Source organism: Plasmodium berghei (genome assembly GCF_900002375.2).
Source record: "Plasmodium berghei ANKA genome assembly, chromosome: 8".
In the NCBI taxonomy this organism is placed as follows: Eukaryota; Apicomplexa; class Aconoidasida; order Haemosporida; family Plasmodiidae; genus Plasmodium; species Plasmodium berghei.
In genome coordinates, this window is record NC_036166.2 from 1062968 (window position 1) to 1080976 (window position 18009).

At 23.3% G+C, this 18009-nt stretch overlaps 6 protein-coding genes across 6 annotated transcripts; 3 read left to right on the plus strand and 3 right to left on the minus strand.

Moving 5' to 3' along the window:
* Window positions 1–1618: 1618 nt before the first annotated feature.
* Window positions 1619–5866, plus strand: PBANKA_0827400 (conserved Plasmodium protein, unknown function; the record flags this gene model as incomplete). Its single annotated transcript, XM_034564450.1, has 3 exons — window positions 1619–2294; window positions 2463–5613; window positions 5737–5866. The coding sequence occupies 3 exons, from the start codon at window positions 1619–1621 to the stop codon at window positions 5864–5866; spliced, it is 3957 nt and encodes a 1318-aa protein (XP_034421246.1).
* A 607-nt stretch (window positions 5867–6473) lies between these two features.
* On the plus strand, window positions 6474–9104 carry PBANKA_0827500 (glutamine-dependent NAD(+) synthetase, putative; the record flags this gene model as incomplete). Its single annotated transcript, XM_034564451.1, has 1 exon — window positions 6474–9104. One exon carries the CDS (start codon window positions 6474–6476, stop codon window positions 9102–9104), a length of 2631 nt encoding a protein of 876 aa, XP_034421247.1.
* Window positions 9105–9203: 99 nt separating this feature from the next.
* On the minus strand, window positions 9204–12515 carry PBANKA_0827600 (conserved Plasmodium protein, unknown function; the record flags this gene model as incomplete). The annotated part of the gene is made up of 1 exon (XM_034564453.1): window positions 9204–12515. One exon carries the CDS (start codon window positions 12513–12515, stop codon window positions 9204–9206), a length of 3312 nt encoding a protein of 1103 aa, XP_034421248.1.
* Window positions 12516–13538: 1023 nt separating this feature from the next.
* PBANKA_0827700 (replication termination factor, putative) lies at window positions 13539–14404 on the minus strand (the record flags this gene model as incomplete). The annotated part of the gene is made up of 3 exons (XM_034564454.1): window positions 13539–13697; window positions 13822–14124; window positions 14222–14404. 3 exons carry the CDS (start codon window positions 14402–14404, stop codon window positions 13539–13541), a joined length of 645 nt encoding a protein of 214 aa, XP_034421249.1.
* A 760-nt stretch (window positions 14405–15164) lies between these two features.
* PBANKA_0827800 (HSP90 co-chaperone p23, putative) lies at window positions 15165–15801 on the plus strand (the record flags this gene model as incomplete). The annotated part of the gene is made up of 2 exons (XM_034564455.1): window positions 15165–15207; window positions 15377–15801. The coding sequence occupies 2 exons, from the start codon at window positions 15165–15167 to the stop codon at window positions 15799–15801; spliced, it is 468 nt and encodes a 155-aa protein (XP_034421250.1).
* Window positions 15802–16486: 685 nt separating this feature from the next.
* On the minus strand, window positions 16487–17065 carry PBANKA_0827900 (conserved protein, unknown function; the record flags this gene model as incomplete). Its single annotated transcript, XM_034564456.1, has 1 exon — window positions 16487–17065. One exon carries the CDS (start codon window positions 17063–17065, stop codon window positions 16487–16489), a length of 579 nt encoding a protein of 192 aa, XP_034421251.1.
* Window positions 17066–18009: the final 944 nt, after the last annotated feature.

The following is an 18009-nucleotide window of genomic DNA, read 5'->3' on the forward strand; positions in this document are numbered from 1 at the left end:
TTAACTCTTTTACTATATATGTATCATTGTATGTTTTTTTTATAGCTAACTATTTTTTACTATATTTTATTGCAGCAAGCTATTATTTTATATCGCTTTATTTTATTTGTATTTAATTTCAAAGAATACGATTATATATATATAAATTATAGCTGAATTATTCATAATATTAATAACTTTGTATATTATTTATGATATTATATCAACATTGTAAGTGATGTTATTTTCAAAAGCCTATTTTAAGTACAACCTTGCTATGTGTGCACATAATATATATGCGCATATAAAAATATAATTTTTTTTTTACAATTAAAAAAACATTAGTTGTACATATAAAAGTGTCTTGCATTTTTAGATTTCTTGATTTCAATTTCGATCTTTTGACGATTATTTTTTATATATAATATGTGAAAACTATCATATAAAATTATGGGTAAGCAATAGTAACTTAACCTATTAATTTCGAAATCCGGGAAAGAAAAAAGGCAAAATAAAATGTCTGTTTAACTGAAGAAATATTTTTTAATTTTTATAACCCCTCTTATTTACATAGAACACTTAATTGTGTTTGTAACACAAAATAGGTGTTGTAATGACTCATTTATAGAACATGTATATATATAAATATGTTTATCCATTTCAAATCTACCAACCTAAAATATCATACCATGGTTTTTGAAATGTATTCCTGTTCATATATTTTTTTCTTTTTTTTTTCCAACCTCAACTAGCTATTTTTCTTCTATAATAATATAAATTAATTTTAAAGTATAAAAAAAAAGCTAATTTATACATGTTAATATAGCTGTTTTATCTTCAAAAAAAACATATAATCAATAAATTCATATGCTCATATTTCATACTATGTATGTAAACATTTTATATTATCCTCGATAATGTGTTTTAAATGAATAGCATACAATCGTACACACATACTGTAAATGTGTATAGATAATTGGCGTTTCACATTTTAAATGATTAAAGCAGGTTAAAAAAATAACAATTATATAATATATATGTTACATATAGAGCAGTATTAAAGTAGTGTATAAAATAACTATTATATGTTGTATGAAATTTCTTTATTCTATCATCCAAATGATAAAACAAATAAACTATCTTATATTATTCAATTACCATTGTCTTTTAAAAGTGCTTGTATTTATTATTGATTTATTTCAAATTTAAATAAAATTTCGTAATTAAAATAAAACTTTTTGATTTAATTCGCATTGAAAAATTGAAAATCTTTATTTTATATTATGCTGCTTTATATTTTTATTTATCATTATTATTTATTTATTTTATAATAAATCAAGAAATATATATATTAATTTCTATATTTTGAATACACTTTAATTGGCTACTTGGCCTATAGAATATTAATTTGTAATAACTCTTGTTTATAGTGATTTGCTATTTTTTATTTGTATATTCTACATTTTGTCATGTTATTTATTTAAATAAAAATGTTTTCTTTCCTCATGTCACTATTTATATAATTGAAAATATATAGATTTTGTTTTGATTTTGTTGTGTGCTTTTAAATGACATCGTTTTATTCTTTTGTCTAAATTTGTATATTTGTTCCTTTTTTTGTAATATTATAGTATAAAAAATGAAGAAGTCAATTGATTATATAAATATGTTTTTCATAAATTCTATTCATTCGTTAATTTTGCTGATATTTATGTGTATTTTTTTTTTTTTATTGGATGGAGTAAACACATTTGAATTTATAAGTATTCAAGAAAGAATAACCCAAATTATATGGTGCTCTTTTTTTGTTTTACAAATAGGACTATTAAAAATAGCAGAAGTTTTTTCAAACAATTCAAATAAAAAACAAATTGTTTATATTAATTATATGCTAGTTGCATGCGTATTTTTGGCACCATTATCATCATCACTTTTATTTACTTCTGCTTTATCATGGATAAAAGCTATTTATTTTATATACTCCTTAGGATTAATAACCTCTATTAGAATAAGAGAATTATTTCTTATTTGTTTAATTACCTTTTCTTCTGGATGTATACGTTTTTATTATAGTTTCACTGATTCTACTGTTGTTTTTTGTTTCATTACACTATTAGCAGTGCATCTTTTTATACCTATTATATCCCATATTGTATTATTTTTTTTGGCTAAACAAATAGCTTATATTAAGCAAAATCCATTACGAGCTTTTGACAATATTGAATCATATTTTCATGAGTTAGAGAAGCGAGCCATTTTGATAAGAAATAATTTGATATACTGCCAGCAGAATAATATCAGTGTAGACATATTAGGTTAAAAAATATAAAAATAAAAGAGATACATATATGAGGTTTTAAAAAACCAAGAAGGCAATTTTTCAAAATTCATAGCACATAAATTTTGTTCATGTATAGATTAATGTAAGCATATAATTAAAAACTGACATTTTTTTCTTTTTTTTCCATTTATATACACTTCAGGAAACAATTTATTTGAATATGAAGTAAATGATGGAGTAAAAAAAATAAAGACAGTAAACAAAGTCGGATTATATTCATATGAATCTGAATATAGTTTAAATAAAATTCAGTGCGAAACACCTTTTGATGTTAGTGATGTAAATTATTCAAGTTTTAATTCATTTAATATCGAAATCGAAAAAGACATTTTCCAAAATGAAGATAGATCTATGAATACAAAAAAAAATAAAAGGTTATCAAACACGAGGCCGTCCAGTATATTTATGGATAAATTTATTAATAATGCAGTAAATATTAATAGAAAAATAGAATATAGTGCCGAAAATGATAAAATAAGAACTAATGATAAAAAAAACTCAAAAAGTAATGAACAGGAAATTGACAAGAAGGAAAACAAAAACTGGAATCACGAATGTGCAATGGATAAAACTGATGATAGAAAATACTCATTTCTAAATAAACATGGATCTGAGAAAAGTAATGGTTCTATTGGAAAAAATAAAAAAGAACTGAGTAACAATAAATTATGCAATATGAATGAATTAGAAACTCATCAGATAAATAAAAATATAGAAAAAATAAATACCACAAAGTATGATATATATAATAATACAGTTGTACATAAAAATTTTTCTCTTTTACGTAATGGTCTAGTAAAGTTTAACAGAAAAAGAAATATATTACTTTCAGAGGAATTAAAAAAAAAAATAAATTATATTTATTTTGATAAAAATGGGAATATAAAACAGTCTAAAATAATACCCTTATATGTTTTAGAAAGACACAATTTGAATGATATTTCAAAATACTTAAAAAGCGAAAAATCAAAAAATAATGGGGAAAACAATTATTATTATCAATTATTTAAGATTCTCAATGAAAACAAAAAATTATTTACAAATTCTAAAGGTAAACAATATACGAACTTAAATTTACTAAGTAATATAAAAAGTGTTGAAAGTAGCCAAGCCATGAATATCGATATAGAAAACAACCACTATAATAAGAATCGGAAACAATATTCAGGGATAAAAGAAAAGGGTAATAATAATTCAAAAGTAATAAATAATTTTAACTCAGATTTGATGAGAACACTTGAAAAAAGAAAATCATCTAACTATAAATTGAAGACAACTTCAAAAGGTGGGAGTATTGAATATAATAAGGGTAGCTACTATAATGATCAGAATAGTAATGCGAATATTGGGTCCAAACAAATTATGAAAGAAAATCAAAAAAGTACGAGAGTGTTTTATCTTATCAATCATGGTGAAACAGAAGAAAAAAACGAAAATGAATATGAATGCTCTGATTTTATAGAAGGGAAAAAAAATATAAATAAATTTCACTGTCTTTTATCTAATAATGTTGAGAATAATTTTTTGGTGAAAAATAATCATAAATTTTATATAAATAAATCATACTCAAAAAAAAATGCATTATATTCAGAAGAATCGAGTTACTATGCATCTTCGTGTAACTATGGTTTTTTTGTTGACGATGCAATAGATAATTCAATTGAAGAAGAGCATATAGAAAGTGATGAAAATAGCAAAACCGAAGAAAATAGTTCCAGCAGTTTGAATACAAGTCCAACTATTAAAACATGTTGTAGGGGGAAAAAGTGGATTTTAAGGGGAGAGAGAAAAAAAAAAAATCGTAAAAATTTTGAAAATAAAATTTATGAACAAATGGGCCATGAAAACAATGAAATTAATCCAATTACACAAGAAGGGGATGATAATGTGAACATAAAGAATGAAAAAATGGGTAGAAATGTGAGCAAATGCTGGATTCAAAAAAAGGAAAAAAGTTTCTATTTTGGTGAACACTCAAAAAGCAGTAATTTTTTTAATGAAGATGTAAATAAAGATAATATTGAAGTTAGCGAAAAAAATGATGAGAGTTTGGTGAATCATGATGAAGATGTATTTTATAAAAACTCAAAAGAGAGTGAGGAAATGAGTAAGAAGGAAGTCAAGCATTGCCGAGATAAATTATCGTCGAATACATGGGGAAGATGTTTAAGTAAAAATGATAAAAATAAAAAAATAGATATGCAATCAAAATGTTATCAGACATTACTTAGCAAACGCACTGAATCATATATATTAACTAAAAAAAAACATTTTTTCAAATTTTATGATTTTATATCTCTAGATTATATGAAAAATCCAGATAATGTTGTAGGGAGTAAGAATAAGAATATTTTTGATTATATAAAAATGTTTTTTTTATCTTTAAAATGCATTAGTCATATTTTTGAAAAAATCAAATTATATTATGATAAAAATGGAACTAAGAAAAAATACTGGGAAAACTATAACGACATTTTTTATAAATCAGAATGGAAATATAATATGCAAGACAATGAATTAGAATATATTTTAAATTACAAGAATTTTAAAAGTTGGTATGATTATTGGGTTAAAAATATTTTATTTAATTATTTTAAAAGAACTCGGTTATTAATTTTAATCCTGTTAATATTAAATGTATTAATAGTTTATTTACAAATGCATATATTTTACTTTCTATTCAAAAATGAGAAAATTAATGATAATGCTGATTTTAATATATTAAATAGAATCGACGCATTTATTCGATTTTATAATGAAAAAATGTTTGGATTAAAAACTCAAATGAATATAGGGATTATAGAAAATATAGACAGTATTGTCAACGATAATATTTTTAAAAAGTATACATACATAAGAATACCAATTCAGCTTGGTATTAATATATTACTTGTTATTCCATCCTTTATAATAAAAAATAGTAGAAGTATAAAAATATTACACATATGTTCAATTTTAAATTGTTTAGTTAATATATTTTTTGGGATGGTGGATATAACTTATTCGTTAAATAACAAAATATATGATACCCAACAAATATATAAGATATTAAATCATTTTAATGTTTTTGACATATATTTAATTGGGAAATTGATAACCAGTATATTTATAATTCCATTTATTACAAACTTTAGTGAAGCCCAAACTCGCTCATTGGTTTATTTTAGTTGTTTTTCGTATATATCTACTTTTTATTATTCCTTTAGCCCGCTCTCATTTTCAATCAAGCTAATGTTCATAACAAATTTTATTCTCCTAATTGCAATTTCCATGATAACAATTTATTTTACTAGGTAAATTTTGAAAAAAGAGATGGAATAGAATAAAACAGCTCATATATGGAATTACATGTTTGTTTATTACCTTTCAATTTTATTTTTACTTTCACATATTTTTGTCATTTTTTTTTATCTTAGATTGGTAGCTAAATCTCGGAAAATGCTGTTCGTTAAATATGTGCTGCCCTATTTCATTTATTTGACATTTTTAAGCACAAGTATGAATGTTCACAGGGAAATTCAAGAGGGAAAAAGAGAACAAACCTAAGGGTTCATTATTTTGTTTTGTTATAAAACATGCGATATGTGCTTTATTTAAAATTTTTTTTTTGTCATTTTTATTTATTAAATCGTTTCCGATTTTATTTTTTTGTGTCAGTTATTATAACTATGTTTATTTTTTTATTTTTTTTGAATTTCCTTATTCTGGCATTAGGATAGTTTAGTATTTGCGGATATTTTGAATCGTTTTATTTTGATGTAATGCTGTGCATGTTTCCACTTACATTTTTCTTTGATATTTCTTTTTTCGGTTTGCTTATACGTGTGAATATAAAAAATAAATTATAGCATAGTACGCTAGATGAACAATTTGATGACGTATTATTTTTTTTTCTAATTTATTGCAATCTATTAATATATATATATCATTTATTTGAAAAAATAAAAAAATATTTATGAGCCTGATATTCGTCATTTTAACGATTCCAATATGGTAGTTATATAATAAACATGGTAAAAATATTTTAACAGTAATCACATAAATTTAGATAAAAAAAATATTTAAAAATTTTTGTTATATTTATATGTACATTGGATATGTTTATATATTTAAAAAATAGTGAGTACTTGTTATTTTCTAAAAAAATTTAAGGATGAAAAATAGTATAGGATTGAGTTGCTGTTCAATATATTCGAACCCTTTAGATTATGAAGGAAATAAATTAAAAATAATAGAAAGTATAAAACAATGTAAAAGCTTAAATTGTAGTATAAGAATAGGGGGGGAATTAGAAATAACTGGAGTAAGTTGTAAAAATAGTTTTAAAGGAATTGAAGATATTCATGAAAATTGTTGGTTAACATTAAGTAATATATTAAAGGAAAAATATGAAGGTAGTAATATAACGGATAATATATTATGTTTTATTAGTATGCCTATTTATTTTAAAAAAAAATTATATAGTTCTGAAGTCATTATATATAACAGCCAAATTATTTATATATCTCCTAAGGAAAATGTTGAAAATAATGAGCAGTCGATGTATTTTTCACCATATGTTGGATTAAAATGTGAAGAAGATATTGAATTGAAAAATGAAGGAAAAAATACAATTATTTTTTCAAACAGTAATGTTAATATAATTTCTAATCATTTTGAAATATTCTCATTGCCTAAATGTATCCAAAATGTAACACAACAAAAAGAAACATATATAGGAAAATGCATAATAGAATATGAAGGAGTAGCAATAGCACATACTTTCTTAGATGATTTAATTAGTATAGAACGAAATGAAATAATTGATGATAGAATTGATATATTTAATAAATGGGATCCTGATTGTAATCATAGTATTAATTATAATGTTAGCGAAAATAAGAAAAACATATCTCCTTTTGAAAAAGAGTATATAAAACTGACCACTACAAATAAGATAAATTTAGAATGTATAGATGTATTATTAGTAAACGGATATATAACTAATGAACTTGAATTATTTAAAAAATATTTTTCAACATTAATGAACCTAACAAAAAAATATCCACATTTAATTTTATGTTTTAGTAATAATTTTGGCTGTGATAATTATTTATATATGTTTGATGGATTTTCATTTATCGGAAAAAATGAACAAATTTTAACAAAAAATGGAAGGTATTCATTTTATGAGATTCAAGTTGCATCTGTTAAGGTAGAAATCGAGAACAAACAAGAGGATATAAAAAAAGAAATTAATTCTAAAATTTGTAAGAACAAAATTGGAAAACAAATATCATTATTATCAATTAATAAACATGGTAAAGATACTAAAGAACCCATTTTCGCATACAACAAAGACATACCTTTATCTATAGAGTGTTCTAAAGATACGTTATCGAAAAATCTTCCCGATATATTTAACATAAATAAATACTCAAAAGATAATAAGAATTTAGCAGAATTATTTAGTAGTCATCATTGTGGTAATAGACAAAATAACTCGGAACCTAGCACAGAATCTAGTACAGAATCTAACACGGAATATAGTACAACATCTAACACCGAATCTCGCTCTTATTATATTTTCAATGGACAAGTAGAAAGGTTACACAATATTTATGAAGAATTGAGCTTCAATTGCTCTATGTTTTTATGGCACATTTTGCATTTATCAAAAGCGAAAGGTTTTACTTTAGCATTGTCTGGAGGAATAGATTCAGCCTTTTGCGCATGTATGGTATATGTGCTAGCAACAATGCTGGAAATACAAATGAAAGAAATTGAAGAACTAAATGAAATTGAAGATAATAACAAACATGAACAGAAAGGAATACAGAGTGATGATATAAATAAAAAATTATTTTTAAACAAATTAAAAAATATTTTAATAAATAAAGCATGTAAAAAAAACATTTGTAACAAATTGTTAAATACATTATCAATGCCATCAAAAAATAATAGCCAAGAAACAAAATATTTTTGTGAAGAATTAAGTAAAGCTATAAATTCTTATCATAATATTTATAATATAGATGATATATATATGTTTTTTAAAAATATAGGAGAAAAATTTTTAAATGAAAAACTAAAATTTAAAACTGAAAATGGAACAAATTATCATGACTTGTGTTTACAAAATATACAATCACGATCAAGAATGATTATGTTATATTTTTTTAATACATTAATTTGTCAAAAAAAATATGCACAATATAATATGTATAACGAATTCTTAATAACATTGGCTACTGGAAATTTAGATGAATCTATAATGGGTTATTTTACAAAATATGATTGCTCATCTGGTGATATTGATATTATTGGAAATGTCAGTAAAATTTTAATAAAAGAAACTATGTGCTATATAGCTAATAGTCCTGTTTTTGACCTTCAAATTTTAAATAAAATAAATTCATACTTTCCAAGTGCAGAATTAAAACCATTGGAAAATAAACAAAATGATGAAAACGAATTAAATTTAAAATTTGTTGAGATTAAATTATTAACTATTTTAAAAAATAAATTTTCTTTAGGTCCATCTTCTATGTATTATTATCTTTCACAATATTTCTGGCCAAATATGTCTAAATCAGATATATTTGATAAAATTCAAATATTTTTCACAAAAATATATAAAAATATTCACAAACTTTTTATCCTTCCACCATCTTTGCAAAATGAGTCATGTGCTATTAATATGAATAATTTTTCAAACTTTGCCACAATGGATTTTGATAAAATCAAACAACGATACGACATCCCATTGGACAGCAACACTAATGCCTCAAAACTGACCAAATAGATAAACCCGAAATAACCTAACTTGTAATTGCATCAGAAGTCTGTCTCCTTACACACTACATTTTCGTTTCTTAATTTATGCATATTCCATTACATATTTTTATAAAAAATTTCGTTCGAATGCCATAACTTGATCATTTATTATATCTTGTAAATTTCCATTTTCTTGAGAACTTTCTTCATTTAAATATTTTTCAAAAATAAAATTATCATCCTCACTTAGGTTATGTACATCATCAAAATTAATGGACGTGTTCATAATTTTCTGACTTATTAATCTATCTTCTTTATTTGAGCTCGGTTCTGTTTTATTTTTCCCATTGCCAATATTACTATCAATTTTACTCTCACATTTCTTTTTCCTTTCGTTTATTATTTTTAGTTTATTTTTATCATTAGCATTTTTAACATTGTTATTCTTTTTTTTACTGTTTATAATATCTACCTTACCAATATTTCCATTCTTTGATCCTTCTCGTTCTTCGCGTTTGTTATATGTATTTACTTTGTTCTTTTTTTCTGAACATTCATTTATGTTCTTTCCATTTAATGAGGTACCTGTGCGGTTGCTGTTTGCCACTTTAGCAGCTACTTTATTTCTCGTTTTATTAGCTATACTTTTCATCACTATTTTTGGCACACTGTGTTTTGATTTGTTTGAAGTAGTATGATAATCATTGTCATTTTTCATTTCATTTTTCTTCAAAATGGTGGGATATTTTTGATTTTTCTCTTTCCCTTTGATAATTATACGATTATTTGATTTTATTTCTCCCCAATCTGCAGCTTTAGATGAACTTTTTTCAAAATTTTGAATATCTACATCCGAACTATTATTAATAGATAAATTTTTATAATTGTTTGATGATGTAATATATTCATTAAAATTTGATATGTCTTCATTTTGGCTAGCTAATATAGCCTGACTATTTTTATTTCCCCTAATTATCTCACTACTGCTATTTCGATAGATTCCCCCACCATCTTTATGATCATGTATATTATTGACAAAAGAGCATTTTTTATTATTAGAATAAGAAAAAGAAAAAGGAAGCACATCACTATTTGTTAAATTTTTATTTATATGAATAATATTTTTATTACTTTCATTTAATGACGGATTTTCTTCTTTATTATAATATTCATATACTTCATTTTTTGAGGAAATATAATTTTTAATATTTCCATCAGCATCATCATTGAACAGATACTCCATTAAAGGTGCAGTTCCTCCAGCTCTTTCTATTCCTTCTTTTATATTATTATATTTATAAATTTGTTTATTTTGTTGAAATATATTTTCATTTTCTTTATCATAGTCAATACTAGAATGTTCTGGAATATTTCGGTTGTCCTTAAAGGGGTCTGAATACATATTTATAGAGTTTGTAAAATTGTGTCCGTTCTTTAATTCATTATAATTTAAATTCTTAATTTTGTTAATCATTTTTTTAATATGATTAAATGTTTCGAGTTTAACTTTTTTTAAATTTAATAAATTATTATTTTGTATAGTGTCTAAATTTAGTTTTCTTATTTGTTCAGAATAATCGGAATCAAATATATGGTCATCATAATCACCTGTACAACTAGATGATCCTTCTGACAAATCGTATGACTCCACATCGCTATTATTACCATTGTGTAACCATTTTTTCCAGATTTTTAATTCTTCATTTGGGTATATATTTTTTTTATCAAACTCTTTTGGTTTGGTTATTTCGACTTTGTAACAACCTATATTACAAGTTTTAGTACTAAAGCTATCTATATCAATACATAAAGGCTCAGTGTATTTTTCAATCTCCTTTGTAAAATTATTTATAGTTGTATCATTACTAAAAGAGGAGACATCAGTTGATTCAGTCATATAACCATATTCAGAACAATGATGCATTGATATATTTGAAATATGTTTATACTTATTTTTATGCATACATTTTCCAATATAATGATCGTCTTTATTTCTTATTTCATTTCTTCTTTGTAATTTTTTTTTATAATTCTTATTTTTTCTTGAATATTCACTTCTACATCTTAAATGTCGTGATTCTAAAATGCAATTATTGTTATCACATTTTTCATATATTGAACTACTGCAATTTGTTCGAGTATCATACCAATCGATTTCACTAAGATGGTTTAAATCCATATTACTTCCTTCTCTAGAGACATTTGACAAATATCCATTATGTTTTCGATTATTTCGTCTATATTTATAAACATAAACTTCATCACAATCAGAGTAATTTTTATCACCTCTTTTTTTATATTTTTTTTTTCTTTTATTGGCATGATTACAAAAAGAATTATTTCTAATGAAATTTACACTTGAGCTAAAATAGCCGTCGTTTATATGATCTGTTTCGTTATAAATGTATGAATGTTTATGAATACTATACTTATTTGAATATCTAGATGGAATAGCGCTATCTGTTACTGCATCATTGTTTTCGTCTATTTCCTCCTCTTTGATTTCCTCAGTGCTGCAATTAATTGGATTTGTTTGATTATTCCCTTTTTTCCGTGCAATAATATCCCTGGCATATTTGCTCAAACCTTTTTTATACGCATATTTTGATTTTTCCCCATTTTTTTTAAATTCTTGAATAGGTTGAATTTTATTTTTTTTTGCTTTTTTCTCGTTTTCTATTGTATCACCATTTTTTACATTTCCCTTGGGGTTCGAATTACTAAGTGAATATATTTTCTTTTCCCGTTCTCTCATTTTTCTTAGCCTTTCTTGATATTCTATTTTGACTTTATCTAAATTCCTTGACTTAAAACTATTTCTTTTTTGTTCTACCTCTTCTTTAGATAGTTTAAATTTGTTTAAATCATTTTGATTACCATCCCATTCATTCGCATGTTTCGCTGGTTTTATTTTGGTGCTTCTTATAACATCATTTTTTTTTTTTTTATTATGATTTTTTAACAAAGGGATTAATGGTTTATTATGATTTTTTTTCAATATTTCCGTATTTCGTTGTATCACTTTTTTTTTGAGATATAATTTCTTTGGATCTTTATTATTATTATTATCCCATATTTCTTTTAATTCCTTATCATCTGTTATAAGGTTGTTTATATCATTTCCTTCATTACTTAAATCAGTTATATTATCTTTTTTTTTGGAATTTTCTCTATAATTTGTTACTGCTTTATTATAAAAATCGTCAACTAGCGAATCGTAACTACTATCATCACTTTTATCATTTTCTAAAAGTTTGGTATGATCTATTAAGTTATTATTGTTAGTAAGTATATCAGCTTCCGTGTTATAATCATTATTGTAATTTAAAAGCGTTTCTTTTTCATTTAGCTTTTTCTTTTTTTCAATTACATTATTCTCATAGTTCTTTATAATCCCAATTGCAATATCACTATAGTCACTTTCACTAAATCCTTTCATTTTTGTTTTACAAGAATACAAAAAAAAACATAAACATAGCAAAAATTCCTTCTCTATTGTGTGTCCATACGCACATATGCTATATATATATACATGTGTGTGTGTATGTATTCCTATTCATTTTAATTAAATAGCTTTTTTAAAAATTAAAAAAAAATAAGCTAAATTTTATTATTTCTTATAAATGGCTAGAAAAAAAAAATAATAATAATAGTTACTTTGTATGAATGTTCATATTTTTTTTATTATATTTTTTTTAATTTATATCTGTTAATAATTTTTTCGTTCTTTTATCCTTTATCATTGTTATTATATTATGTTCATAATTTTTTTTCTCTTAATATGATTTTTATTAATCATTACTTTTTATCTTTGAGTTAATGAAGTTAAAACCCCCAAATTTATAATTAATTTCATTCATATTTTATAAAATACGTAAAGCTTATACAAATTTCAATCAAAAATCCAAAAGAATATCCCCCCTTTGTATATTTTATTTGTTTCCAACTATTTTATAAATGAACATGAAATAAAATATATTCTAAACACACATATTTGCATGGGTATATATTTAGGCTATAATTGAAAATACTAAAAATGGCGAGTTGCTTCAAAATAAGACAAAAAATAATTAAAATGCATGTAATGAATATTATATATATAAATTAAAATAAATATTTTTAATATACTTTAAGAAGATGGTTATATATTTTTTTGTATTTTTACGAAAACGACTAAAATATACTAAATAAGTATGTAAATGCATATGACTAATTTATTTTCTTCATATCATTCACCGATTATTATATAAATTGATGATGCGCTTCCATTTCACTGATTGTATATTATTATAGAAGTTTCGCACGTATATAATAATATATATAACATGAGAATAGGAGGCAGTGCTTTTTCTTCTTAAACTTTTTTCGAATTGGTGTAGAGCTGATCATTTCTATAGTTCACACTTTTTGTATGATATAAATTATTACAAAAAAAATGCAAAAATATATTGTGGTTTTTTCTTTATTTCTTTTCGTGATGAGTTATTTCTTTTTTTTCTTTATCAAGTTTTCGTTTTTTTAATATTTTTCTTTTTTCTTCAAGGGCATCTTCATCATCTAAGCCAATTTCAATGATATCACTTTGCTTAAATTTCCTGTTGCAAGCTATACAAACATTTTCCTGAAAACGGTGAAATATGGAAAAAAATAATGTCAATATATTATTGAGAATATTAAGAAATATCTTATATAAATATGTACATATATATAATTTGGATATGTGTATGCATATCCATTAAGATTACCTTTGATATGTTAACTTTATTGAAAATTTTTTTTGAAAAAATGCATCCACAGGAAAATAGGCATATAGCACCAGAAGTTGAATTAATTATTTCGTTTGAAATCAAACAAACTAGTTTATTATCTTCATTTAATTTATTTTTGCAGAGAACCAAATCCTTAAGTGAATCTATATGTTCAAATTTTTCATATAAATCTTTTTTTTTTTTTTTATTTTGTTTCTTAAATAAAATTAATTTAAAAATATTTTCTTTATTATATAAGTATCCAAGACGGCAACAGAAAAATGGTTCTGTGAGCATTTCCTGAAAATAACAAAATGAATAATAGGGTAGACAATATATATTTATGGATACACATATATATATATTATTTGTAGATTGATAAATTTATTTAATTTACTTGAGATATTATGCAATGACTAAAATAATATTCCTTCAATTCTTTTTTATTAAACTTATTATGACTAATAGTAACAAGTGTGTTTTTTTCGTATCCTAAACTTCCCGTATTATCTCTTAATCTTTTATTTTTCATACGGACTAAATCTACTCTTTGAGGTAAACTTCCCCCATCTCCTCCCATTATATTAAAAAATATATGTATACACTTTTTGATTAATTTAAAGTTTTTTTTTATAATTTGAATGGTGGAATAATTATTGTCCTTAGCTTTTCTATCGCTACAAATAGTCAAACTGTAAATTTTGTTATCCAGTATTTGGTAATCATATTTTTTATTTTTTTTATTTTTTTTACATATTTGTATATTACTCCCCTATAACAATAATATTTGGAGGGGAAATATATTATGAATAATAATATATTGATGGCATAGGATTAAGAAATAAATCAATTAATTACTTTATGACATTTCAAAAGTGTATTTCGCTATTTAATGTTGCTTACATGTATATGTTTTTTTACCATCATTTTAAAAATATATATATATATATATATTTTTTTTTAATATATGAAAAGAATGAATTTTTTTTTATTCATGCAAGTGTTAAGGTAATGAGTATTCCGCAGTAATTTATTATTTTGGGTATTTTATTTTTTCTTTATTTTATCACATTAATTTTACCAACTGTGTATTTTATTATTTTCTTTTCTTTTTTGCGAAATGAAAAATATGGCTATATTTCACATTATAATATAAATCAAATGTTCAAGCAAACGAGTTAAAGCGACTTTGAATAAATACTAAAAAAATATTTTTAGGTAGCATTACTAATGGTCCATATATGTTTGTTTTCCTTTTTTATTAACTAAACGTTTTTTACAATTTAAAATAGAAAGTAAAATAAAAAATATAATATTTAACTGTATGTGTATACATAAATATGGGGGAAATATACAACAAAAGACATAAATATATGAATAATGGTAAGATAAAAATTGTTTATTCATATTAAAATAAATATCTTATTATATAAAAAGATTAAGACATTTCATACATGAAAAACAAAAAAAGGAAAAATTCTTTAATGTTTAATTTGAGTATTTTGAAAAATGCATTATCATAGTTTTTTTTTTCTGACCTTTTTTTATGTAGGCGTTCTAATTTATGAATGGGAACAAACAATAGATGAAGTAAACATTTATATAAATATGAATTCAAATATAAATAAAAATGATTTAGACATAAATATAAAAAGTAAAAGAGTTAATATTGGATTAAAAGGAGCAAAAAGCTTTTTAGAAGGTGAATTATTTAGCTTGATTGATGAGGAATGTTCATATTGGTACATTGATGATAATATTTTACATATATTATTAACAAAAGTTAAAAAAGCAGAAGTATGGAATTGTGTTTTTAAAGGACATAAAAATTTAAATCCTGTTGATGAAAATAATACGAAAAAAAAAATGCTTTTAGAAAGATTTCAAATGGAGCATCCAAATTTTGATTTTTCATCTGCTTCTTTTAATGGTCAAGTACCGGATGCTCGAACTTTTATGGGTGGAGTTAAATATTAATTATATTCAAAACTGAAGAACCTAAAAATTAAAAAGACAGTATTCCTATTTATGCTCTTTATTTTGAACCACAAAAATTATAGAATCCCCAGATGAAATGTTTTCTCTCTCCATACATGTATGACAGTTATTAAAGAGTGATGTTTAATTGGTAGAAATATTTTTAAATAGAGTAAACAAAAAAATGAATAATGTGTGTTATATTAAAAAAAGTGTAAAAAAAATGTAAAAAAAGTGTTAAAAAAAATGTAAAAAAAAATAGTAAAAAGTCCATGATATATAATGCGCACGCAATAAATGTGAATATATGCATACATACATGGTTACATTTGCTTCTATTAGATTATATACATATATGTTTGTCCGCGGGAAAAATAAAAAAAAAAACGATTATAATATAAGCGCGTTATTCTTTATTAATTATTTGCATATTTTTTTCATGTATTTTAAAAACAAATTTTCTGCAAGTTTGTTGCTTGGTGGGACTTTTTCAACATTTTTTTATTAAAAATTTGTTTTATTATTTTTTATTCTTGTATTTCACCTTACACGGACTCGCGTATTAATGGGTAAGACAAATGTATTGGCCCAATTATTTGCCCATTTTGTTGTTCATCTTAAGATGATGTAAATAAGTTACTAAAATTATTTTTTATGACCAAGTTTAATATGTATTCTCGAGTTTTTACTGATTTCCCTTGACTATTTCAAGGAGTTTACTTCGTCTTTCGAATAAAGCTTTAGCAATATTATCTTCAGTATTTTGTTTAATCATTGAGTTTTTAATATTATTAGCTTGTTGTAGTTTTAATGCTTTTCTACAATTGTTAAAATTCATAAAACTGTGTATACACTTATGCTCTCTATCTTTTTGGTTTAAAGTATAATTATTTTTTAAACATCGAAAATAAATTGAACCTACAAGCCTGCAAGGATTATCAACAGTTGTACTTGAGTTCCACAAATCCATATATTGATCACATTTATATTCCTTAGCATCAATTGATAAAGTATCTTCTAATTCTGGTTTACCATTAACCATATCATACCACATCATTTTATCTTTCATATCTATATTTCTATTTATTGATAACCCAACAAAATTATAATTATCAAAAAGTTTTTTTAATGAATAATTTAATTCCATATTTAATCGTCTTTTTATAAACCAATTTTTTAGTTCACTTTCTATTGATTTAATTTCACTTTTTATTTTAAAATCCTCGACATTTTCCCCTCCAAATTCTTCGATATCGATACTCATTTTGAACTCTCTGAAAATTATATGTATATATATTGTATATAATTTTTGTATTATATATATATATGTGTGTACACTGTGAAATGTATTTTATGACCAATACATGTATATTTACATATGTGTGCAAAAACTTTGAAATATGAGCTTTGATGGGCTACATTCAAATTAGTTACTTAAATAAGCATAAAAATGTGCCTTATTTAATAGGCGGAAAAAGGAGGTACAGAAATGTGTACATAAATAATTATAAATGTATGTAATACATAAAGTATGCGTACGGGGAAAAAGAACAAATATACCTTTGCTTAAAAAAATTATTAAATTTAATTTAACTAAATAAATAATAAAATGTGAAAAAAGAAAAAAACGAAAGGTACAATATTGTGAAGAAATAATTTTTCTAAAGCATATGCATATATATGTAATGAAGAAAAAAAATTATTTATCTTAAAACATTAAGCCTTGTATTTTTATTTCTTCTTATTTGTTTTGTTATTTTATTTTTTTACTATTTTTTTTCAGATTTAAACGCATTTACACAAGTAATTTGATATTTTTATATATTACATTTTTTTATTAGAAAAATTTATACTGGAAAAGGATGCATATGCTTATGAGGTTGATCAGCCATTTTATTTCACAAAAATTATTAATATATAATATTCTATCAATTATTTTGTAATTTTTTTTTTTTTTTTATTTCCTCTTTTTTTTATAAATCAGTTCCTACAAATAGCTATGTGTGCTTAAATAGTTGCCCTCTATAAATTTTATAATACTTTAAAGGAAATATATGAACACAAAAATGTTAAAAATCGTATTTTAATAATTAGTTTATAGTTTTAAATTATTCATGAATATTATAAGGGGAGCGTGGGCATACATAAGCAAAGGGAGAAATGCCTTTCCAGTTTCCTAAGATCAACCAATTTATACAAATGAACAAA